Source organism: Chionomys nivalis, chromosome 4, assembly GCF_950005125.1.
Source record: "Chionomys nivalis chromosome 4, mChiNiv1.1, whole genome shotgun sequence".
Classification (NCBI taxonomy): Eukaryota; Metazoa; Chordata; class Mammalia; order Rodentia; family Cricetidae; genus Chionomys; species Chionomys nivalis.
Genome location: NC_080089.1, coordinates 49,828,105 through 49,845,870, shown reverse-complemented (window position 1 = coordinate 49,845,870; position 17,766 = coordinate 49,828,105). Strand labels below are relative to the sequence as shown.

Here is a 17,766-nt window from a genome sequence, read left to right as displayed (position 1 = left end):
AGCCAAGAAGCTGTCACTTGAAAGAAAATGAATCCACATCCAATGTTATGAAGGAACATGCACACCATCTACAGACCAGAGGAAAAAGGAGGAAATCTAACAGCAGCTAGTTGAGGAGGCTCACATATTTTTTTCTTCCATTCTTTCTTATTTTATTTTTTAAATAAATTTACTTATTTTACATCTCAGACACAGTTTCCCTCCTTTCTCTCGTCCCAGTCCCTCCCCCACTGACCCTCTGTTCCTACCCCCCAATCCACTCCTCCTCTGTTTAGGAAAGCAAATAGACCTGGACTGTATGAAAAGCTAGTTAGAAAGGTGTGGTGACACATATTTGAATCCTAGCACTGGGTAGGCAGAGATAGATGCATCTTTGCAAGTTCAAGGCCAACCTAGCCTAAGGAAACAAAAAAGCCAAAGGGTTAAGGGCCAGGGAGCATGCCAGCAAGCAGCATTCCTCCGTGCTGCTGTTTAACTCCTTGTTTGAGCTGCTGCTCTGACTTCCTTTGATGAAGACTGTGACCTGAAGCATAAGCCAAATAACCCATTCCCGCCAAGTTGCTTTTAATCTGAATGCTCTTACCACAGCAACAGAGTGAACTGGAACACGAGCTGTTCACACCACGTATGTAAGGTAAGCGACAGAAGAGGATGAAGTCTGGAAACATCAAGTTCTGTGTGATAATGGAGCTCAGCTAGAAATGAAAATGTAGCACTGCAAGCTGCTGGTTCTCTACCGAGTCCTCCATCTTATTTTTCCTCTAACAAATTCAGAAGCACAAGAAAGCCTAAAAAGCCAGAAATGAGATACTTGGCAGGAAAGGAAGACAAAGTGTCCTGCCACTTTCTGTGTGTGCTGTCTCTCTGATCATTGTGAAATGCAACTGTAACCATGACTCTCCTCAAAAGCTTTTCAACAAAAACAAACAAGCAAACCAAAACCACCACTAGTATCTCCTAATAGATCAGGTCTTACACAAAGCTGGCCTCTTCTTATTTCTCAGTCTCATTTAATCCATCCCACCACTCTCCATAAATCAAACTAATTTATATGAGAAATAATCCTTAGACCCTTAGTTACAAAAACTGCTCCCAGGGCTAGAGAGATGGCTCAGCAGTTAGGAGTATGTGTTGCTAGTCCAGAGGACTGGAGTTCCAGTCCATGTCAGGCAGCTGAGCCACCTGTAGCTACAACTGCAACTTTAAGGGTTCTGACACCTCTGGACTCCACAGGCACACACGCACACGCACACACACACTATGGACATGGCTCCACAACTGAGAGTGCATGTCATACAAGCATGAAGAGGTAAACTCAAACGTGGTAGCCACGTGAAAGCCAGGCATGCATGGTCATGTGCTTTTGTAACCTCAGCATCAGGAGGCAGAAACAGGTGGCTCCTAAGAGCTTACTGGCCATCTCCTAGGCAAAATGGAGAGTTTCAGGTTTAGTGAGAGGCCCTGTCTCAAGGGAATAAAGTGGAGAGCGATGGAGGAAGACAGCTGGTATCTCTTCTGGCCTCTGCGCTGTGCACAGGCACATGTGCTTACACAGGCCCTTCAGATCTGCAGACACACACACACACACACACACACACCCCTCTTCCCAAATTTGGCAAAAAACATAAGCCTAGATATTCAAGTAATCGAGTAAACAAACAAACAAAAAAAACCCAAAAATACCCATACCAAAACATGTACTGTCAAAATTTTTAACCCTAAGCCAATGCAGCTAATTCTTGAGCACCCTACTTAAATTAGACTCTCTTAATATGCTACCCCATCATGCCTTGTACTTTTCTCCCATAAATCTACATTTTGAATTATTTAATGTTTCTTTTCCCCCATGGAACTATAATTTCCATGAAGGCAGACTCAGCTGGGTCACTGTTTCATCACTTAACATAATCTATACTACATGAAGGCTGCTCGATTAGTGTGTGTTGGATGGTGAGGCCGGGAGGTGGCTCAGCAGGTTGAAAGGTGCTTGTTGCACAAGTCTGACACCTGCGTATGATCCAAGACATCTACAGTAGGAGGAGAGAACCGAATCCAAAAGACTGTCCTCTAACCTCCACACGGCTCGCACACCCGTAGTCTGACAGTCCAGGCCTACAGACACAGGAACTTGGGAAATGAGGGGGGAAAGCAGGAGTTCAAAAGTTCCAGACTAGTCTATGAAACACACCAAGACTCCTTCTCCAAGAAGAAAAACAAAAAGAAGAAGAGAAAAAGAAACAAATCAGCCTCTTAATCATCAATGGGTTTTGTTCTCTTTTCAAAACTGCTCCCAGACTCGCCTGCTGACCGATGTGACTGCGATCAGGCTAGCCGCCCTTACCTTATTAGTCTGCAGAATCCGTGCATGAAATGCAGCTGGCCAGGCATGCAGCAACAGGTAAGCATACGAGCGAATGGCGTACACTGGGGAATACTCCCACGTCTGAAATCCCTTCCCATAGATGAGGTAGTGTGTCTGAAAGCAGAAACAGATGTGCTCAGGGCTGTACTAGCAGAGCCCCTCACGGGCTTACAGGTGAAGAGTCCTGTCAAAACTGTCAGACACAAAATGTTGAGAATTAACATTTGTAACTAATGAGCAAGAAAAACAACAAATAACCTCATATTTTTAAATTAAACTAAAAATTTTACTGTTTTTTCTTAAAATAATGTTTAATGCTGGGCGGTGGTGGTGCAGGCCTTTAATCCCAGCAAATGGGAGGCAGAGACAGGTGGCTCTTTGTGAGTTCGAGGCCAGCTTGGTCTACAAGAGCTAGTTCCAGGACAGCTAGAGCTGTTACACGAGAAATACTGCTTCAAAAAACCAAAAAATAAAAATAAAGAAAAGTTTAACTTAAACAGAAAAACTCTAAGTCTTTTATTTTCCTTACATATACCAAGTAAACATCTTCCCTCTGGTTTTTGATACAAATGTGTTTGGGTAAAGGTACTTCCAAATTTATGTATACATAAACATATAAATCAGAAATATTATGCATGCACTATTAGTAACACACACACAAAACAACAACAAAGAAACCTGTGGAGTCCGATTCTATATTGGTCAAGTACACCTGAACATGAGGTGTCCTGGAATGGCTGAGAGTCTGTGTCACTCTATTGGAGGAAATAGATTTCCCTCTCAACAAGTCTAAATGACAGTTCAGTTGTTAGTCTTTACCCTAGTGACTAGGTTTTCATTCATTCACTCATTTATCTTAAAAATATAAAAAAAAAAAAATACAATAAAACAAAAACTAACGCATCGAAGTTGGCCAGGACAAACCAACAGAAAGACACTCACACTTCCATATAGCAATTCATCATCAAAAACAATGTGGGCAGGAACTCACACAGGGCAGGAACCTGGAGACAGAAGCTGATGATGCAGAGGCCACAGAGGGGTGCTGCTTACTGGCTTGCTTTCTTATAGACCCCAGGACCACCAGTGCAGGGATAGCAGCACCTACTAAGGGCTGGGCCCTCTCCATCAATCACTAATTAAGAAAATGTCCTAGAGGCTTGCCTATATCCCAGTTTTATGGAGACATTTTCTCAACTGAGGATCCACCCTTTTCTAATGACTCTTGCTTGTGTCAAGCTGACAAAAAACAAGCCCCCACAATTACTTTGACACACATCAGAAGACATAAACTTAAAAAGTTGGAAGAATATAGTTTCCCTCTAAGAAGTGGGGTCTGAACAGGATGAAAAGGGATAACTGGACTTCCCTCAAGTTTTGTAGTAACTGTTAGCTTTAAAACCTGGATCTACAAGTATTACCTAGACTTATAAAACCATTTAAAAGATTATTAAGTCTCACCTTTGAATATGTCATCTAAAGGTCACAGGCTTCAACAGTAACTAAACCAACAGTTTGGACTATTTTAAAGACCTGTTTTATTTATGTATGAGTGTATGCATGTACCAGAAGAGGGCATGAGATCAAAGATCAGAACTGGTCAGATATCAGAGAACAATTGATTGATTGAGACAGGGTTTCTTTAGGTAGTGGCGCCCCCCCCTTCCCCCGTCCTGGAATTTGCTCTGGAAACAAGACTGGCCTTGAACTCATAAGAGATCCTCCTGCCTCAGTTTCCAGAGTGCTGTGATTAAAGGCATGCACCACCATACTGCTGTCATGATTTGGAGCTGGATTCACCTAAATTTGAACTGCTGGAATTTGAACTATAATCCTCATGACTGAGCAAGTGCTCTTAACCATGGAGCCAGCTCACTAGCCCCAAATCAATAGATTTTAGGCTATAAAAGTGAAGATAATTTATTTTAGTATTTTCACACTTGCATTTTACTTGTTTGTTAATTAATCCTAAGTACCAAATCAAGATCAAAGGCCAAATCCCAGAACTGAGGGCTAAGGATGTAGTCTAGTGGTAAAGCATTTGTCTAGTACACCCAACACCACGGGTTGGATCCCTAGGACTGCAGAAACAACCAACACACAAAACAACAGCTAAAAAGATCACCTACTGGTTCCCAGTAGTTGAATGTTTCATCACAGTCAGAGATGTTGCTGAGGAGAGCGGCACACAATCTTGCTGAGAGCAGACACTTGAAAGCAGTGGATCCTTCAGGAGCCCAGACTTGCCCAGCTTTATTTCCAGACCTGCCCGGAAGGAAAAGCAAAACCATTAGTGTATCGGGAAGCCTGCTAGCAAGACTAAATGCAGACAGAAAAGACAAGAATGGCTAAAGGCACCAACGCAATAAACCATTCACCTAAAAGAAGGGCTTGTCATGAGTTTTCTTTTTCTTTTTTTTTTTTTTTTGGTTTTTCGAGACAGGGTTTCTCTGTGGTTTTGGATCCTGTCCTGGAACTAGCTCTTGTAGACCAGGATGGTCTCGAACTCACAGAGATCCGCCTGCCTCTGCCTCCCGAGTGCTGGGATTAAAGGCGTGCGCCACCACCGCCCGGCTGCGTTTTCTTTTTTTTTTAAAGGCATGCGCCACCACCTACCGGCTTGTCATGCGTTTTCAATCCCACCTCCACTTCCTGCTACTGGGGAATACACTACTTCATACATCTTGGCCTATTTCACCTGCAACACTCCCTTTCCCCTCAAGCCAATTAATTACTCACTTGAAGGCCACAATGCTCTCTCCCCATTTCTTAACGTTATCCCTCGTTAAGTCTATCTATCGCCCCCTCCTTTAAACGAACAGAGGCCTCTAATACAAAGTGCAGGTGCAGCCGACAGTTCCTTTACTGCAGCCCTGACCTATAGGCTACAGGCTTGCTGGTGTTTTCGAGGGCTGTAGGCCCGCAGAAGGGGAGAAAACAGCAAACGGGCTACCGGTACAATCGAGCGGGAGGCAGCGCGGTGTAAAAGGCATTCTCTCCAGCCATCAGCTCCACAGAGGCTCAGCTAACTATACCAGCAGGAAGCCTGCTCAGTGTGGGCCTGGACCTGAAGCGTGGCAGACCCTCGCTCCAATAATGCAGGGACCTGCGGACTGGCGAGGATCAACCCGAACCCGGACACCCTAAGAAGGGGCAGAAGGAGGTGGCCAGGCGAGCCCGGCTCGCTGCGGAGACCCCCGGCCGCCCGACCTCCCGCCCGCCACGCCCTCCGGCCGCACACGCACTCCAGCCGCTGTTCCGCGCTGCCCGACTCCCGGCTGCCCAGCAGCTCCCGCAGCTTCTCCGCCGCCGGGCCCGTGTCCCCGCCGCCGCCGCCCTTGAGGCGCTGCCGGGCCCTTCGGCTCGCCATGCCAAGCGTCGGAGAAAGGGCAGAACTCCGCACGCTAAGATATCGGCGAGAGCGCAGACATTGCTTGGCTAGGAAACGGTGTCCGCCGAGGGACAAAAAGCCTTGACATGCGCAGAAAAGACTAAAATACTGTGTCACTGGACCAATTGGGGCGAAGGCGCGGATCAGCAGCCTGGGCTAGCCCTCCCACTTCTAACGCTGGATGTTTCTCCCTTCCCATTTCTCAACACACCACACTTGCCAATGCTACATAGTGTTCCGTTAAAGGGCACCGCACACCTTGCTGTGTCTTGTGAGAGGAATGGAGGCAGCCAATAACTCCGGAGAGACAAACCAGTAAGGCCAGAATTTTGAGAAGTGAGTCCGAGGAAGTCCTACGCAAAATACTCAACCAGGCATTTGTCAGTGGCGTTGCTACTACAGCGCAGCGGTAGGCACTTTACAGACGTGGTTTTAATTCTCTCAGCCACCTTGCTTTTACTGATAAAGCCAAGGTCCAAAGTTGCTTGGCTATAAATGGAACTATATTCCAACTGAGGACCGAGTACAAATATACTATTCTCGCTACAACAACAAAAGCCCTTTTGAGGAGAGTTTTGTTGTTTTTAAAGGAGTCTAGGGGTCCGGACTTCTTGGTTTCAGAGGTATTTACAAAGACACTTTACGAGAGAGGAGGGAAGGAAAGGGAGGGAGAGGGAGGGGAGGGAGAGGGAGGGAGGGAGGGAGGGAGGGAGGGAGGGAGGGAGGGAGGGAGGGAGGGAGGGAGGGAGGGAGGGAGAGAAACCGAAAAAGAAGTTGGCCAGTGGTGGCACATGCCTTTAATCGCAGCACTCAGGAGGCAGAGCTGGAGGTATCTCTGTGAGTTGAAACCAGCTTGGTCTACAGAGCAAGTTTCAGGACCGCCAGGGCTGTTACACAGAGAAACCCTGTCTTGAAAATCCAAATAAGAATAATAAAAATGGAGGTTGATCCTATGGATCAGTTCCCATACACAGTCATTAGTTACCAAGCCCTAATATCCAGCTTCAGTACAACTCCTATGTACCTCATTCCTTTCCTGAAGAGAGAAGTAAGGTAGACAGAACCAAATGACAAGCCCAACTCTGAGACTTGAATTACATGAGTTCGATAGTCAATGATAGAAGCAGCAGTGTAAGGGATGATCAATCCCACATGTGTAACACATGCAATAAGACTCAAACTCAGTGAGATGATAAAGAGGAACTGAGAGTGTGGGAAATATATTTGCAAACACGTGTGGTAAGACATCCAGACTACAGCCTCTTCAGCAAAAGAACAGTGAAGTACATATTTTGTTTGTGCTTCAATCATTACTCAGGATCAAAAAACTGAACTACAAGGTCACCAGTCACATTAGTCTGTAAGGGTATTTTTGTTTGTTTTTGGTTTAGCTTGGTTTGGTTCTTAGGAACAGGACCTCACTATATAGCCTGGGCTGGTCTCAAACACAGACCCCTGCCTGCCTCTGCCTTCTGAGGACTAGGCTCAGAAGAATGAAGCACCAGCACCACCAGCACCACCAGCATCAGCACCAGCACCACCAGCATCAGCACCAGCACCACCACCATCAGCACCACCACCATCAGCACCAGCACCACCACCAACACCACCACTTCCACCACTTCCACCAGGACCAGTACCAGCACCATCACCACTATGCCTAGCCAGGCTGTAGGTTTAAATGATGTTCACAGATATCTTTAGGGTTCATAAACACTACTTTGGTCACACACACACACACAAAATCTTACATACAACACATACCAAAAAACAAAATCCAGATTCCAGAAAGGAGCAACAGCTTCAAGTTGTTGTTTTCCACTCACATACAACATACAATGAGGGTTCCCGCTGTAGAAAGGACCTTACTAAGCTATCGAAGCGAAACATGGAGCTGTCTTTGAATCTCTTTTCTGAACCGGGACTGCATTGCTGCTGCCAGCTGTGGGCTGAGCGCCCTGTCACAAGCCTGATAGGTCAATCTATAGCAGAGGCTGACCTGTTCAGTCTCCGGATGCTGAAAACGACCAAGGAACTGTATGGAAATAACAGTGTCCTGGGACACTGCTCGGGCCACGGTGTGGAACTCTAGGTCATCAAATCCTTTCTTTTTGTCTAACCAAAAGCTAATATCATGCACGTAGCGTGGAGGATACAGGGAATAGCTTTTAAAGCGCTCTGTTTTCCCAGGGGCAAATCTTTTCAGGAAACGGTTATCAAAAGTCCACAATAGTCTCCAATCGGAAATATCATAGACAAGCATGGCTAACAAGTCCAAGTTTAGAGAAACAAACACAAAACACTGTTGTTTATGTGAAACAATTATAGATGTGACCACAGTCCCAATAATCATATTCTCAGTACAATCTGGGCCAAAATGAAGAGATTTCACATGAATTACATAATCCTTTCCATTTGGTTGAAGGACAAATTCCACTGAAGGGCTCAAACTGGAGCCCTCCAGCAACGTCTGAGTCAGAAGATTATCTAGAATATCCTTCAGGTGATCCAGCAGTGATGCCAGGCAGCTATCCTTCACATTTTTATTTAACCCAAGGATAAGCAAAGTCTCATGAAATGCTGGCATTGTGAGCGGTGAAATATGGCACTTCCGATAGACAGGCCCACTGAGGATGTGCAGGGACCCTGGGAGGAAGTCTGGTGAACGGATGACAGCTTCAGCGTGAACTAGAAGAGAAGGTCTAAGACAGAGCTTGGCCTGTTCATCCTGCCCGGGACTCTTGGGAAGGGCACAATCTGAAAACAATAGGAGAACGTCTCCCTTTTCCTGTGTTATTTCAGCAGTCAGGGACTCAGAATAAGAGTTATCTTCATGGAGACTAATCCAAAAGGCAGACGGGTCGCAGGTCCCAGGAGGGAGGATATTGGTGCCTCCCTGTGACAACAAAGGGAAGGAGCACTGCAGTCTTCTTAAAGGAAAGTGTTTGCCCAGTTCAGCAATGAGCGTCTCGTTGATGGTTCTGACAGGATGACAGGAAGATGCTTCAAGGAACCGCCTGTTTAAACACACAAAATAATTTTTCACTTATAATAACAGTTATAATTGCTGTAATTAAAATCATTTGTTCTTATGTAGAATGCAATCATTCTTAAACCAATCCTGAAAATAACTCATTTGTCATAAAGTGAAATAGCATATACTTTTTTTGAGATAGCAAGTTCATCTTTTGGTTTGGTTTAGGGTTTTTTATCTATTTATTTATATTTTATTTATTTATTTATTTTCAGTGATGGGAGCCAATTCTGGCCTGGTGCATGCTAGGCAAGATACTCCCAGGCCTGGAAAGTTAGCATATGGTCTAGACGTCTGCCACCAGCCCTACACTCCATCAGCCTGGCAAGCACCCACGGCACCATCATTAACAGTTCATGTATCATTCACTCAAAAGGTGGTGACCATTAACACGATCATGGTACAAGTAGGGACAGAAATGATTTCCAGCAAAATAAAAGATTACCTGTTCAACTTTCCTGCAAGTGCCTCTGGCTCTGTAAAGGAAAACCACTGGTCTTCCAGACTGACCCTGAATGTTCTGGGCTGAGAGCCTTCGAAGGGTGAACTCTGGGTGAAGATATGGTTCAAAGCGCCTTCTACGTGAAACGACTTAGCCTGACTCCTGCCAAATAAATGAACAAACAGCTTCTTTAAATTAAATATTATTTATTTACATTTTAGTTGAAACTAAACATATGCGTATAAGTGTGTGTGTGTTTGTGTGTGTGTGAGAGAGAAAGGGGGTTACGATTAGTAAGAAAAGTATTTTTGAAACTAAATCAGGAAATTAGAAAGGAAAAAGTCCGCTTTTGATTTTTTTTTTTTTATGACTTTATGCAAGAGATGGAAGAAGGTTTAGGCCTACGGTATTACTTACCTATACCCAGTGCACTTGTATCTTGGCACGGCCTCACAGCTGAAGGGATACACATCACTTAAAATGAACCCTCCCAGGGCTGCCATGGCAACCACTTGCCAACTGTTGTGCCACTCTCTCTGCGGCTCATCGGCAGGAGTTCCACCTTGTCCTCTACACAGGGCCACGTGGACTTCCCCTTCCTTTGCAAGAACATCAGCACAGCTTATAGAGGACAAACACCAGAAATGTATCAGAAACCACCAAAGGAATCAGCAATATGCACATGGTTTAGCTCTGAAATAATTAAAATTCACCTTACTTGCAGAGGTCTATCTTTGCATTTGTGTTGCTTTCCTGTATCTCACAGAAACGTCAGTGTCCAGAAGGCTCCCACAGATAATTCACTCTGCGTTGTTTCCCCCATTAGGAAAACCTCTTATAGTTAAGGGCTGGGTTGAGCACTACATCGCCCTGCATAAGGCCCTGGCTTTGATAATCACCATGCACACACATCTATACTTCAACTGCCGAATTTGAAACACGGCCTTTGCTAAAGGTTTCTCAGGACTATAGGCCAGTGGATCCTCCAACACCATCAGTGTAGTGTACTGGTGTAAAGCACTATTGTAAAGCCATAATCATTGTAAGGAGCAGTTACTACAGTAGCCCCAGTTCATAGGTGCAGAAAAAGAAGCAGGTGATGCCTAAACTTGCCTACAGTTTTAGTTAGTAAGAGGTGAACCAGCACTTGAACCCAGGCCATGTGGCTCTTAAATCCATGTTCTTCGTCATCAAACTATACTGGCTCTTACTATTTTTCATTTAAAGACATTCTGGGGGTGAGCTGGAGAGAGGATTTGGCAGCTAAGAGCACTGGTTGTTCAGAGCTCAGTTGCCAGCACCCATATGATAGCGACAGCTATCAGTAACTCCAGTCCCGGGGATCTAATGCCCTCTTCTGGCCTCTCTGAGCATCAGGCACACTCATGATGCACAGACAAACGTGCCCACAAAGCACCTTTATATATACATTTATTTTATTTTGGTTTTTCGAGACAGGGTTTCTCTGTAGCTTTGGAGCCTGTGTCCTGGAACTAGCTCTTGTAGCCCCGGCTGGCCTCGAACTCACAGAGATCCACCTGTTTCTGCCTCCCGAGTGCTGGGATTAAAGGTGTATGCCACCACCACCCCGCTAAAATATTTTTTAAACAAACAATTTGGAGCGATCGAGATGGACCAGTGGGTAATGATACTTGCCACCAAGCATGACAGCCTAAATTCTATCCCCCGGATTCACAATGGAAGGAGAACCGACTCCTTTAAGATGTCGTCTGACCTTCACACCCGTACATTACAAACATACAGACAGACACTAAATAACTTTTAAAAAATAATTTTGTCTTTTTCCTCCTAAGGCCTATTTGTGCTTTTACACTAGGGTTATATAACCCACTTTAAGACAAGATTGTGGTTTCCTTTGGGTTTTCCTTCCTTCCACGTATATTCTAGCAACTTACACACGTGTCTGTTCTACGTCCCCAACTACAAAGTTTGTGTGTGGTAACTTGGTTATGGACATCTCGCATCTGAGACTCGTCTTTCCTCACCTCTGGAAAAACTTGGCAAGCAATTCCCTGTTCTTAGCTACTCCTGCTTTTCGTCCACAGTGCGGAAAGTTGAAATAAATTCGATCAAAGTCTCTGTCCTGTGCCTGCAAGGCATGTGCCAGCTGGGTGCAATCCACACCAAAACGAACTTCGATACCTGGCAAAGAAAGTTGAAATGCAAACCAAAAGACATCTTAAGATCTGTAACCCAGCCAAACACAGAACCGCAATCCAGCCCAGGCCTGGGCACCCAGCACTTCCACGTGAGCGCCTCCAGGAGGCGCACTCACACTCCCCAAGCAAGCCACACCCCCACGCCCTGGGCGGGGCCAGGCGGAGGGGTGGGACCCGCTACCTCGCTCGCGCAGGCGCTGTAGGTTCTCCTGGGTCACCGGATCCCCGTCCAGATCGTCCGGGTGTTGGAGGCAGGTAGCGGTAACACTGACGCCGGGATCCAGAGTGTCGATCAGAGACGCGGTGAAGGAGAAATTCCCTTCCCCTACCAACAGGAGGCGCCGGGGAACCATGGTCTCCTCTGGCTCCCTGCCGGCGCTCTCTGGAGCGCACATTTTGCGTCACTTCCTTCTCATTGGCCTCGCCCCCCCCTTCTCCGCCCGGCACTAGTTAATGACGCATCAACAGCGTGTGGTTGTTTAGTTAAACACTCAGTGCCAATACCAGACAGCAGCAAGCCTGAGAGAGCAATGGAGCTATCGGCCTTGCCCCATCATCTTCGTGCACCTCGGAAGGCTCGTTTGCATTTCAGTACAGGGACTGACCTGAGCGTCTTCGTCACACCTGCTTGAGGTCACAAACAGCCAGTCTCTGAGGGGCGAGGTGAATCCTGCGTGTTTCAGCGGCACAGGATTTTGTACCTGCACCATCTCCTGAATGACTAGCTCCTGGTCTCTCAGCTGCTGCTCAACATTTCTCGAGGTGCTTGTATATCCTATTTCCAAGAAAAACAAAAAACACATTGAGTGCCTGTTTTGTTCCAGGGCACTGTGAGAGCAAGTTAAGTATTTGGGTGTACTAGAAGTGGCCTGTCTACTGTCCACTGTCTGATAACAAATGCACACCGCAAACGAGACAACTCTAATACAATGGGGTGTGGACCCACGATGAGTGAAGGGATTCAGATCCCTACTGAAGCACACACAAGGGGGAACACTACCAAGCTGGGGAAAGAAGGAATAGATTCCCTGTGTCTGTAAGCATGTGTTGAAAGCTAATGGGAGGCGGGGGCGGGTGTTCCCTGCTTCTAAGTGAAAAGGATTAGAGTCAGAAGAAGCAATGTTTACAAAAGCATAATGGAAAAAAAAAAAAAAACAGCGGTTACATTTGATTGTCTGAACACGGTGGGAGCTGACGAGTTCAAAGCTGGCCGGGTCATATGGAGTGTTGTAACCATAACAGCCTAAACTTTATTCTGAGAATATAGAAAGCCACTAGAAATCCAGTGTGTCAGACAGCAGGAGGCTCATAAAGAACTTGAAGAGGTCTCAGAATGTGAAATGAAAACTTTTATAACACCCAGGTTGATGAAGTTAACTTATAGATTCGACTAGGGCTTGTTCTTGGCAATCCGCCTGATAAAGCAGCCTCCGGAAAAAGCAACTTTCCACCCCAAATCACATTTAAAACGAAGGCCTATCACCCTAACTTTGATGGGACGGGCATGTCTGCCTGTGATTAGTGGAGAACTGCAAAACAGCCTTGAAGTAATCCATTCCCTCATAGCACTGGTGAAGGATCCCCAACCCAAGCACCCGCCCTGGGCTGACCTAGCTAAAGAACACTCTAAGGACCATAAGAAAAAAAAATTCTGGAGCCAGGTGGTGGTGGCACACGCCTTTAATCCCAGTATTTGGGACACAGAGGCAGGCGGATCTCTGTGAGTTCGAGGCCAGCCTGGTCTTCAAAAGGACAGGACAGTCTCAGAAAACTACAGAGAAACCCTGTCTCAAAAAAAAAAAAAAAAAAATCTGGAAGGATGCTTGAAGAATTTGCAAAGAAGCATAGGGGAAAGTGACCTGGAGACTAAAAGCTGCCATGAGTGGTCCCTGCAAGTCTGAGCAGAGACCCCAGTCAGTGCATTCAGATATCCCCTAGAGCACCCTCTCTGGGGAACTGACGGGTGCTATCACCTGTTGTTTGATTGTGATAGATGCCACAGCTTCCTTCATCAAAAATGGCCTAGGTAACGTTAGTAACATTGGAGTTAAAAATTCAGGTGTTCTAACAACAACAGAAACCACTAGAGATTTAAAATAGGAAGACATTGCCCATTTTGTTTTGTTTTCAAAAACTGCTTTCCTATGGGGATCGCTTAGACAAGAACAAGGTTGATGACAAGGAAGTCAGAAAAGAAGCTGCTTGCTGCCAAGGGGACAAAAGGAGCCATCTGCCTAGAAAGGGATGGTGAAGAAGAAAAGCAGTAGACTGATTCAGAAACGGCAAGACGTCGTGACTGACTGACCAAACGCCCAAAGGAAAGTCAAAAATCAGCCTTGACTTTCTGCCTCAGACAACTGAGATGTCTGTTATTCTAGCTCTCGGTTCAGCCTCGTCTCTAAAACACTGGGCACACTGGGCTTCCTGGGTCCACCTACCCAAGCCAGCATGCTGCTTGGTGACATCAGCACATGCATGCAGCTATCTTCACAAAGGTAGATGATGTGAGGGCAGTCACCTCCAATCCCACCCTTCATTGCTACACTCTTGGCTTTGCCTGACTGTGAAGAGGCAGTTGGGTTGTGTCTCTCAAGCCATGACCATGTGTCCATGGTGATCTGTATTCCTTTGTTTGAAGAGCTGAAAGATCGGGATTGGAAAACATGGAACAGCTATGTAAGGATTACTGTTTCTCTCAGAGATACTCAAACAAGTCATTGTATTCACCATCAAGTTACACATCAATAATACAGGTATTGTCTTGCTCCTTAGCCCAGGGACCAGGCTTATTTTGTAATAACAACAACAAAAAAGCTGGGCTTTTGATTACTTGCCAAAAACTTAGACATTTTCCTTCTGGTATGTGCAAAGAACTATTGTTTGGGATGGTGGCTATTGGTTGGGAGGATATATATACAACAATGAACAAAATTCAGATCCTGTTCTTTTTTTTAAAAAATATTTATTATGTATACAATATTCTTTCTGCATGTATGCCTACAGGCCAGAAGAGGGCACCATACATCATTATAGATGGTTGTGAGCCATCTATAATGGCTCACAATGGGAATTGAACTCAGGACCTTTGGAAGAGCAGGCAATGCTCTTAACCACTGAGCCATCTCTCCAGCCCTCAGATCCTGTTCTTAACAGGTGTGGGGTTGAGTATATAAACGTTGCATGTTCTTGAACCTATCACAGAAAGGTATAAAGTGAGCAGCGGGAAGAGAACTTCTGTGTGGGTCAAAGGAGAGTTATCTTACTTGAGCTGATCTGGAAGAGGAAGTTGTTAATCATTTATTGTGTTATCTGGCTATTCAGTGTTTCACCTCTCATTCTCTCCGTAGCAATACCTTTAGACCCTCAACTCTTACATCTTGAAATCACTCAAACATCAGGGCTGGAGAGATGACTCAGAGGTTAAGATTACTGGCTGCTCATCCAGAAGACCCGGGTTCAGTTCCCAACACCCATATGGCAGATCACAGCTGTCTGCAACTCCAGTTCTAGGGCATCCGATACCCCCATACAGATATACATGTAGACAAAACACCAATGCATGTGAAAGAAAATAAATAAATTTTAAAGTCTGTTTAGCTCTTTGCTTGTGTGGTGTTGGGGATGCTGAAAAGGCTTTTTGTGGGACAGTGACATTTGTAGTCAGTCATCTATCTACTACTGGAGATTGACATGATAGGTCAATGAGTACATTCACCTGAAGAGGAAGAATCAAACCCATATCAATTGCATTTGGACAAAAGCCTAGAGTGTTAATAAGGTGTGCTTATGTTAACACTTTGCCCCGTAAAGCAGAGATAGAAATGAATGCATTCTCTGCTCTCTGGTTGTTTAGTAAGCTTTTATGTTCTTCGTTTTTCCAGAGACAGAACCTTGTCTGCTTCCTCAGAAACCCACACTATGGCAGCCTTATTTACGCTGATGGTCATGGCGAAGTGTGGACAGATTGGAACAGCATGTCCAAGTTTTTTCAGTATGGGTGGAGATGCAGCACTAACGAGAACTCATATTCAAATCGTACTCTGATAGGCAACTGGAACCAGGAAAGATACGACCTAAAGAATATTGTAAAACCCAAACCCTTGCCCTCCCAGGTAACATAACTTTCTGTTCTTTGGTGACTTTCTGTTAGAAGGAATGCCAGCCGCCATGGGAGAGATTAATGTCCGGTATTCTGAGAGCTTAGCCTTCGGCTGGACCACCGAACCCACTTCAGTATCAATTTGAATGTTACCCGTAAATTATCAAGTGATGAGTAGGTCTCTTTTTCTCTTGCTTCATTTGGATTTCACCTGTTAGTCTTCAGAAAAACAGACTGTCTCTGACTTAGGATATCTTCTCCTCTGGGCTTGTTGTTTACCTAAGCCTTGACTTTAGTCTCCTATGCAATAAATGGATAAGAAAGTCGGACAAACTAATCACAGATGAACCTCTAGTCTACCTCAAGTGACAGAGCGACTAAAGTCAGGCTGCACTGTCCCTTCTGATGTTAGCTATAGACTACTAGATGATGGTGATTCTTCTTCTTTTGAAGATTTACTTAGTTTTTATGTTCATTTGTGTTTTGCCTGCCTGTATGTCTGTATGAGGGTGCTAGATCCTCTGGAACTGGAATTACAGGCAGTTGTGAACTGCCATGTAGATGCTGGGAATGGAACCCAAGTCCTCTGGGAAAACAGCCATTGCTCTTAAGCACGGAGTCAGCTCTCCAGCCCCAACTACTAGATTCTTTCTTTCTTTCTTTCTTTCTTTCTTTCTTTCTTTCTTTCTTTCTTTCTTCCTTCCTTCCTTCCTTCCTTCCTTCCTTCCTTTCTTTCTTTCTTTCTTTCTTTTTTTGAGGCAGGATTTCTCTGTGTGTAGCTCTGGCTGTCCTGGAACTTGCTCTGTAGACCAGGCTGGCCTCGAACTCAGAGAGATCCGCCTGCCTCTGCCTCCCGAGTGCTGGGATTAAAGGAGTGCGCCACCACCGCCCAACTGTATTCCTAATCTATTGCTTTTTCTTTCTAGTTTGGATACTACCTTGAATCAACGTATGATGCAAGTTACAACAGCAAAAAGCCACAGTCAGCCCATAGTAGGTGGACTCATCTTACTAATTCTCAACTCTTCACCCAGTTTAGTTCCTGGCAGATAGAAGGGACTCAAAAGTAAACTGAATGTGTACATAAGTGAACAATTTCTCTCGTTTCCACTTTGACAGGATTCAAAAATACTTGGGAGCTCTGTTACTAAAATTCCTTGTTGACTGTGTACCTATTTTCCTTTCCTTTCCTTAGGATTTAAGCGAGAGCCTCATTGGTTCCCCGGACACCAGCCAGAGCTGGATCCTCCTCACAACAAATGCACTGAGAAGTCAACTTTTATGAATAGCTATTCAAAGCCTCTACCCACTCATTACTCTTGGTGTGTATGTGATCCAAACATGGAGCAATCTAAGGATCCAAGAATCTAAGAGAGAAAAGCAGCACCATTTTTGCCTGAAGTAGACTGTAGAAAGGAGCACGTTTTCAGCTGACTCAAGCTTTGCTCTTAACACAGACTGTCTAAATAAAACACGAGACACCAAAGAACAAACAAAGTCTCTATTTGTTTACTCTAACTGTCCTAATGCGTTTTTATCAACACAAACCTAGACAGACATGTCTGGGGAGAGGGAATTTTAATTGAGACATTACCTCCATACAATTAACCTGTAGCCAAGCCTGTGGTGAGTACATTTTCTTGATTAATGATGGATCTAGGAGGGCCTATCCCATGGGTCGGTGCCACCTGGATTCTAGAAGAAAGCAGGCTGACCAGGCCGTGGAGAGCAAGCCAGTAAGCAGCACCCTCCATGGCCTCTGCATCAGCTTCCCAGCTCCAGTTTTCTAGCTTGAGCTCCTCCCTGACTCTCCTGGACGATGGACTTAAAAGATGGAAACCGAAACAAGTTCTTTCCTCCCCAAGTTGTTTTGTTCATGGTGTTTTAGCACAGCAGTAGAAACCCCACCTAAGAATAGATACACAAGTATATATGTGATAACAATTAATAGGGGGGAAAGGTCGTTAATTTGAAAAAGAACAAGGCCAGGGCGGTGGTGGCACATGCCTTTAATCCCAGGTCTCATCAAACAACTGTGAGTGTAGGCCACTAGTGGGGTGATCTAAAAGGGAGGAATTGAGAACGCTCGTTGCTCTCGGAGGAGTTAACTGGCTGTCTCTCCCTTATTATTTTTTGGATAGACACAGAAATTATTGAGATGAAACTGTACTCCTGAGATATGTTCCAAAATACAGTCAATACATTTAATATTCTCTGTACTAGGGAAGTTGTTTTTCTTCTCATAGTCCTGAGCAGGG

General features: G+C 45.1%; 3 protein-coding genes across 4 annotated transcripts in view; 1 reads left to right on the top strand and 2 right to left on the bottom strand.

Annotated features, from left to right (window-relative positions):
• The window catches only part of Alg9 (ALG9 alpha-1,2-mannosyltransferase), a 59,087-nt gene extending 53,282 nt beyond the window's left edge, over nt 1–5,805 (bottom strand). For both annotated transcript variants that reach the window (XR_009056997.1, XM_057767234.1), the window contains exons 1-3: nt 5,608–5,805; nt 4,492–4,627; nt 2,342–2,476 (exon numbers count right to left, since the gene is read on the bottom strand). Coding sequence is in view for 1 of the 2 variants with exons in the window: in XM_057767234.1 (XP_057623217.1) it covers nt 2,342–2,476; nt 4,492–4,627; nt 5,608–5,732 (396 nt within the window). In the remaining variant the exon portion in view is untranslated. The remainder of the gene's footprint in view (nt 1–2,341; nt 2,477–4,491; nt 4,628–5,607) is intronic.
• A 1,751-nt stretch (nt 5,806–7,556) lies between these two features.
• Fdxacb1 (ferredoxin-fold anticodon binding domain containing 1) lies at nt 7,557–11,815 on the bottom strand. The gene is made up of 5 exons (XM_057767696.1): nt 11,591–11,815; nt 11,236–11,392; nt 9,647–9,850; nt 9,233–9,391; nt 7,557–8,770 (listed from the first exon to the last, which is right to left on the bottom strand). The coding sequence occupies exons 1-5, from the start codon at nt 11,802–11,804 to the stop codon at nt 7,627–7,629; spliced, it is 1,878 nt and encodes a 625-aa protein (XP_057623679.1). The 5' UTR covers nt 11,805–11,815; the 3' UTR covers nt 7,557–7,626.
• Cfap68 (cilia and flagella associated protein 68) lies at nt 11,731–16,879 on the top strand. The gene is made up of 4 exons (XM_057768366.1): nt 11,731–12,171; nt 15,291–15,521; nt 16,435–16,501; nt 16,704–16,879. The coding sequence occupies exons 1-4, from the start codon at nt 12,127–12,129 to the stop codon at nt 16,877–16,879; spliced, it is 519 nt and encodes a 172-aa protein (XP_057624349.1). The 5' UTR covers nt 11,731–12,126.
• The last annotated feature ends 887 nt before the right edge of the window (nt 16,880–17,766 follow it).

Coding starts and splice junctions, on each gene's coding strand:
- Cfap68 (XM_057768366.1), top strand. CDS start 12,127: ATGACTAGCTCCTGGTCTCTCAGCTGCTGCTCAACATTTCTCGAG. Junction 15,522..16,434: donor CCAAACCCTTGCCCTCCCAG/GTAACATAACTT, acceptor TTTTCTTTCTAG/TTTGGATACTACCTTGAATC. Junction 16,502..16,703: donor AAAGCCACAGTCAGCCCATA/GTAGGTGGACTC, acceptor TCCTTTCCTTAG/GATTTAAGCGAGAGCCTCAT.
- Fdxacb1 (XM_057767696.1), bottom strand. CDS start 11,804: ATGTGCGCTCCAGAGAGCGCCGGCAGGGAGCCAGAGGAGACCATGGTT. Junction 11,393..11,590: donor ACAGCGCCTGCGCGAGCGAG/GTAGCGGGTCCC, acceptor TTTCTTTGCCAG/GTATCGAAGTTCGTTTTGGT. Junction 9,392..9,646: donor TACAAGTGCACTGGGTATAG/GTAAGTAATACC, acceptor TTTATTTGGCAG/GAGTCAGGCTAAGTCGTTTC.